This window comes from Varanus komodoensis, unplaced genomic scaffold (assembly GCF_004798865.1).
Source record: "Varanus komodoensis strain SLA01 unplaced genomic scaffold, ASM479886v1 scaffold13_3, whole genome shotgun sequence".
NCBI classification, from domain to species: domain Eukaryota; kingdom Metazoa; phylum Chordata; class Lepidosauria; order Squamata; family Varanidae; genus Varanus; species Varanus komodoensis.
Window position 1 is genome coordinate 14,658,891 of NW_025335409.1, and position 6,970 is coordinate 14,665,860.

The window sequence follows — 6,970 nt, forward strand, 5'->3', positions numbered from 1 at the left end:
TCACAGAGCCTCCCTGGTTCACCCCATCAACACTATAATCCACGGAAACGAACCCTCAAGGAAACCACTGACTGTTTAACTCCGGAGAGGGTTAAAGGAAAAACAGCTCTCCTCAGGGGCGACCATTCACATGCAGAACGGAGAAAGAGAAATTGCAAAAGCAGCTCTTGCTCTGACTCTCCGCGGCAGCTACGCACCACACTGGCTGCAACCCTAAAATATACTTAGCAGGGAGTTAAGTGCATTGAATGCAGCGAGACTCGTTTCTGAATAAACATTGTTAGGATTGTGCTCCCACCCCGAGCCTGCCCCATTCCGTTCCTTCGCTCCCTAAAATCTTCCCTCACCATCTGCGAGTAACTCCCCAATTGCCGGTTCCGGAGAGGCTGCAGTTGCCGCCCCAGTACCGGTAGCATCTCCTTTTCCTTCCATGCTGGCAGAGGTGGAAGGACTCCGCGGTGACGCACTAAGTCGGCGACGGTGTTGTTTGCCTCTCTTTCAGGCAGGTGTCAAAGAATAACCATAGAGATACCAAAGAGCTTAAACGGGTCGGGCGGGCGGGAACACTCTCTTTCTCTCCATTTTTACATGTAGCATCTCAGCCCTTACACACCAACGTGGGATTTTCTCCCTAGAAATGTCGAAAGAAAGACAGCAACACTGCTCTGAAGTCATAGAGAATTTGGGCCAATGGCGACTTCCAACTATTACTGATTTTCCGTCTATGTGTCAGTCTAATTCTTTCTATCTCTATATAGAGGACTCTTCTGTTCAGCCAATCACTGGATTGGCTCAGTCAAATAGAATTGCAGGAAACCTCCCGCAGGTGGGGGGGATGAAGCAAGACAGCCAATAGTTAACCGCTGGTGTAAAAACAAAGTTCCTGGTCAGGGAACTAGAGTTCTTTCTTCTGCAGAGTTATTAATGGTGCATTTTTCTCGATCTCAAAATAGCGTGGCTTAAAGTCACTGAAATTTTCATATCAGGGTCTAAAAGTCCTTAGGTCTAGGGCACTGTTCCCCAGTTTGGTTCACTCCAGACGAGCGACAACTACCGGAATCCCTCATGCGCCTTCTATAGATGGCTGGAAGATACCGCGAGTTGCTCTCCAACTCTACTGTAGGTCATTAGTTTGAGAAAATCTTAGGCTGGTCTTATTTTGGAAAATAGAGGCATACTTGCCTTTACTAAAGGCATGGCTCCAAATCTTTCTGCATGCTGAAGATTATAATTTTATGACACTCCGAATACTAGATTGCTATTAATTTATATGTAGGTTTATTTATTTGATGTATATCCCGCCTTAAAAAAAAAAAAACTCAAAGCGGATTACACCAGTTTCTTCCTCCTACTTTCAATCTTATTCCCACAACAACAACCCTGTGAGGTAGGTGAGCCTGAATGTCTGTGGCTGGCCCAAAGACACCTAGTTGGCTCCATAGCTGAGCAGGAACTAGAACTCAGATCGCTTGAGTCCCGGTCCTATGATCTTAACCACTGTACCACAATATCAGCATACAGATGACTGCACTTTGTGGTTTCAAAATTGATCTCTTCAGTTACTGATCTTGACTTACTATGGCTCTGCATAAACTGGAAGTGGGAAATATATTGGGACTTTCAATATTCTTTGAATAAAACTATAGGTAGGGTTGCAGTCCTTGGTTGGCCCTTTTAAACACTGACCATTAAAGAGTTACACATAACACAGTCAACACTTTCCAGCCTTTCCCGCCTGCATATCAAAGCAGAAAGAAAATGTTTTGAGGGAGGAGAGGAGGTGTCTCTGGAGAGAAGATGGGGTGCTATTCTGGAGATAAAGTGGGGAGGGGTGTGAATTGCCTTTTGTTGGAGCTGCTGTTGTCTCTAAAGTGTCATCTGACCCTCTTTGGAATGGTGCCTGGTTAATTTCAGCTAAATTTCAAGGAGACTCCCATGCTGTTTTCAAGAAAGCTGAGCTATTTCTTGAAATTTCTTCTTCTGGCTTAGCGATTGTGAATGACTGCATAATTTTACCTATAAAAGTTATACCTATTGATTTGTACATCCATTTGATAGTAAATTACTCTGGAAAGCACTTTTTACTTCTGTGATTTGGAAGTATAAAATTAGAGTAAACATATTGAAGACTAGTTCTGGAACTGTATGGTGGGGGGCAGATAGGCAGTCTCTTTTGATATTCATTTGTGACTTTGTTGAATTATGAATGTCAGGCCTATACATCTGGCTCTGTTTTGTTGCTTCTGCTTCACATTCTGCAGAACTGTGGCTTTGAGAATAAATGGGATAGTGTAACTTAGTGCCTTGCAATAGCAGGGAGATGGACCCAATAACCTTCTGGCCCCTTACAACTCCACTATTCTATGATTCTATGAAATTCATAGAATTTTTATGTCTACTCCTAGTGCAGTTTGCAAGAAGTTTGTGGAGAATGGCCATGCGATCTAAGACAGGAATTCCCAGATTTTGTAATGGTAAAAGTTTGGTGGTTTGTAGGAAGGCCCTTTGTGCTTGTGATTAATTTTGGGAATTTGAAGCACTTGAGAAGGTGAAACATTGTTCTCCACATGTGGTGCAAGCTTGGTGCCTGTTTGTGTGGAAGATTATTTATCATTGTTACTGTTGGCTTTGAATTCACCCTTTGTTGGATATGAGCATTAGGAAGTTAGCATCCCAATGATCTGTCATCTCAGCTATATGAGATTTGGTGTTAGAATATATTTCCTCCCATTGGAGTATTTGTTGTATGGTATGTACAGATGTCTCCAGCGATATTCAATCTATTTTATCCATCATTTTGGAATTCAAAAAGGTTTGTGTTTGTCTAATGGGCTATCAATTATGGCAGCAGAGTTGATGGCCATTTCAGTAGCACTCATGTGAATTAGGAATGGAGACCTGACAATATTTTGATTCTTTCAGTTCCCCCTGAAGGATTGTTGGCTCTTCAAGCTGATAGAGTAACTTTAAGAATGAGTTAGTAAATGAGATTTGGTCTTTTAATGCAGTACTTTGCATTATGGGAATTTGTGTTTTTTGTTGAGTACATGTTCATGTCAGTTTAGTGGGTAGTAAATCAGCAGATTAATTTGCAAATAATGCTTTATGGCAATCTTTGCCTCTCGGTGAGGGGATGGTGTTTCAGCTATATGTTAGTATCCTCACATGCTGGTCATTTTTAGTAAGAGGTTAATTTTCCTTCTGTAGTTCATACTAAGCAGAAGCTGCAGCCTTCTGAGTGAAAGCTTCTTACCTTCCCATGCTTCTTTAAGCTTTCAAACCACAATTTGATGGTGTATCCAAGATGCCTGTTTCTTATAGATTAATAAATATTTCCTTCTTCCTAATTAAGTGACCCTATAGCTGGGTGGGGGGTGGTACTGCTAGGTTTAAAGAAATTCTAAGAATTGTGACTTTGCTAGGGAACCAGCTGGAGAGTTCCCAATGGGATTTTTGGTCAGAGACCGTTTACAAAACATTCACATTTGGGTCAGATTGATAAAATAGACTGGGACATTTGTTATATTTATCATTATATTCTGGATGTATTGATTTTAATTTTGTTTTATATACTTGATATTTTGCATGTTACTAAGGAAATGTATTTTTATGAAACAATTAACAAACAAGCAAAACATCATTTACAAAATCACTTTGGAAGCCAAGGGATGTTTAATATTGTTAATATGGGTTATCTTTGGGTAACATATTATCTATTGTATGTGGCAAATGTATTAGGGATACATAAGAAAAGCCATGCAGTATCAGACCAGTGGTCCATCCAGTCCAGCACTCTGTTCACATTGTGACAAACCAACTGTCCAGTGATCCCTCAAGCAGGGGAGATACAAGACCTCCTCCTGCCCAAGCTCCTCCGCAACTGGTGTATGCAGGCATGTCACCTCTGGAAAAGATGGTAGCACATAGCCAAGAAGGCTAGTAGCCACTCATAACCTCCTCCTCCATGAATTTGTCCAAACCTTTTAAAGCCATCCAGCCAACCCTAACCCTCACCTTTTCCTTTGGCAGTAAGTTTATATAGTTTATATTTTGGATGAAGAAGTACTTCTTCATATCTATCTGTATTTGCCTTTTATCTTGCACAAATCACCTTCATGGAATGACCCTGGGTTCTAGTATTATGGGAAAGGGAGAAAAAGGTCTCCCTCTCCACTTTTTCCACATCATGCATAATTTTAAACATCTTTATTATTTCTCTCCTTACTCCCCTTTTTTCAAAGCTAAACTACATAATGATTAAAATACATAACCATCCCCTGCCCATAGGGAGTTTGAATTAGTTTCTTTACAAGGACCATATTTTGTGACCAAAATGTCTAAGTAATTGGTTAGGCGAAAAAAAAGAGGGAGCCTGAGAAGAGAATGTATGTGTTTATTCAGTACAGAAAGGAAGCAAGCAGAAATAAATCCAAATTCCTTAAGTTAAAACCCCTTCATAAATACACATTTTCGATAGTCATATTTACAAAACTTATAGGAAAAAGCAATATCTTTATTATGTCAAAAGTCAACCTTTTTCTTATTTTCATAAGACAAAAGACCAGATAGCTTCATATAAAATCAAAAAGTTTATATATGCCTTTCCACTGTTCTTTTTCTACATGGTACCAAACAATGTTGGTGTAGAATTGTTTTATTCCTTTGGCTATATTCTATTGCAGAAATGACAAAATGCATTTGTCAAAGAACATCTGAACAGAAAAAATGCATAATAAACTGAGAACAAAAGCTTGTGTTCATATGTTACCAATAAATATGAATAAATAAATACATGGCTCTTACCTGCTGGTGAACACTGTGTTCACCAGCTTTTCCAGTGCAATCCTATATATGTCTACTCCAGATAAGTCCACTGACTTCAATGGTAATTATTCCCAGGAAACTGTATAGCACTGCAAACTTAAATTATATCTTCCCTTGTATGACTTTTCCTTTTCCTCTAATTTTATGAGAGTAGAATAAAATGAAAACTGTGCATCTTGTACCTCAGTTCTAAACACATGCCCTTAGGAAAATGGTGTATGATGAAACCAGTGGGACATACTAAATGAGCACCCTGGTGCTCTCCAGTGTGCTTAGTTGGGAGAGTTGGACATACATAATAGTTGTATATGCACCATGGAGGAAAGGAAGATCCAGGAATGTGACCTCTGTGTTGGCAGTGGATGTTACATACAGCAAACTGAATGACTACGGCAGTTGGCAAAATTGTCAGATTCATCTCTATGTTGAGGTGTATATATTACATCTGTCTCTCAGTGCATATTTGTCTCTAATGTCTGCGGCCATGCAAGGTTTTCCACAGACCGTAATAGCTGCATATGATCACTTTTTGTACACAGTGATCTCTGGACTATTTAGGAAAGATGACATGCCTCAGACACATTTCTATGAAGGAAAATATTCTACTAAATCAGTAAAAGCCAATAAATTTATTAGGGGAAAAAGAAAATAGAAGACAAGAAAAAGAAGCTCAGAATGGATTTTGTAAAACCTATGGGTCTTTATTTTATAAATGTTGATATTGCATAGCTATTGAGAAAATACGAACAGAACAGATATTTACTTTTTGTTAATTTATTCTACTAATGATTTACTAGCAGGTGCATTCATTAAAATATGTTTTGTGTAATAAGGCACTTGTTAGTGTAAACCTGACACATTCAATCAGGTGCAGAAATGATAGGTGTCCTAAGAAAACTGATTTCAGTTCTCAAACCAATAGCGGATGCAAACTCTACTCATTTACCCAGGTTTCATGCTGCTAGTACAACTGGTGCTTAGTTACTGTTTTGTTTACATTCTATTATTATTTGCTAGCTGTATAAATCAACATCCAAAATTTTAATGTTTAATTGACCATACTAATGTAACATCATGGGTTATGATGGTGCTATGTGCAATATATGCCATCCTAAGTGCTTATTGCTGGCACAGCAATTTTTAAGATTGTGCTACCATTTGGAAGTAGTATTTCACCGCAGATACAGCACAGTCAGCAAATATGTGCTATTTGCCCAAATAACTTCCATTTATACTAACAAATGATGAAGAGGGAGTGTTGACTAACAATCTAAAGCTTCAGTGCCACATATGTCTCAGGTAGCAGGACTTTGTGGCATACGTGGGAATGAAGCAGGTGGGGCTGGTAATAGCAGTCAGACTTGGCCTCCGGCTTGCCCTTTCAACTCAGCTATTGATTGCCCTGATTCAGTACATAAGAAACAAAAATACATTGACCCATGGGAGCGAGGAATGTGCCTCAATAGTGTAAAATAGGATACAACTGTCTTTACTTTGGATTTTAGTTAGTTAAACTTTCCAAAAGGGCTGGTTATCTACAAGAAAATCAGGAATTTGGATGTCAGCTGAGACTGAGCCACTCTAACCTAATTATCTAGACTTCAGTTCTTTTGTTCTATAATGAATAATTTGTGAACTGAATCCCTTGCATTTTTGTGAACAACAAAGAGACCAATTTTTCACTCCAGGACACAAATTTGTTAGTATGATTGCATTATTTATTAGTCATAAATAGTGGTGCCTTTGTGGCAGTAACACCTAGAGGTACCCCTGAGAGCTGAAATCACATTCTGCTTGGTATCATACAGAGTCTAAACTATCTTTCCAGTTCATACCAAGTTCTTGCTTCACTTTGGTTTGGAATAACACTGCAACATAAATACAGTTCTGCATGTGTCCACATGTGGAAGCTAATATCCAGTTATGCTACAGTTAGGGATATCTTGCTATCCATTTCCAAAATAACTTGATTTTGAACAGGTTTATCAAATAAATTTAATCAAGGAGAATACACAAAGAGAAAAACTAGAGTCTGTACTATACAATGAGTGTTTTCTTCTAGTGCAAAGTACATTGTCCCAGTAATAAAGCCACTTAAATATTGGTATGTGTCTGCCACAGAGTTCACAGATATGATGAACAGTTC

At 38.9% G+C, this 6,970-nt stretch overlaps 1 protein-coding gene across 2 annotated transcripts in view; it reads right to left on the reverse strand.

The window, feature by feature from the left end:
- Positions 1 to 460, reverse strand: part of COG5 (component of oligomeric golgi complex 5) — a 164,811-nt gene extending 164,351 nt beyond the window's left edge. For both annotated transcript variants that reach the window (XM_044423287.1, XM_044423288.1), the window contains exon 1: positions 348 to 460. In XM_044423287.1, coding sequence (XP_044279222.1) covers positions 348 to 432 — 85 coding nt within the window. In that variant the 5' untranslated portion in view covers positions 433 to 460. The remainder of the gene's footprint in view (positions 1 to 347) is intronic.
- Positions 461 to 6,970: the final 6,510 nt, after the last annotated feature.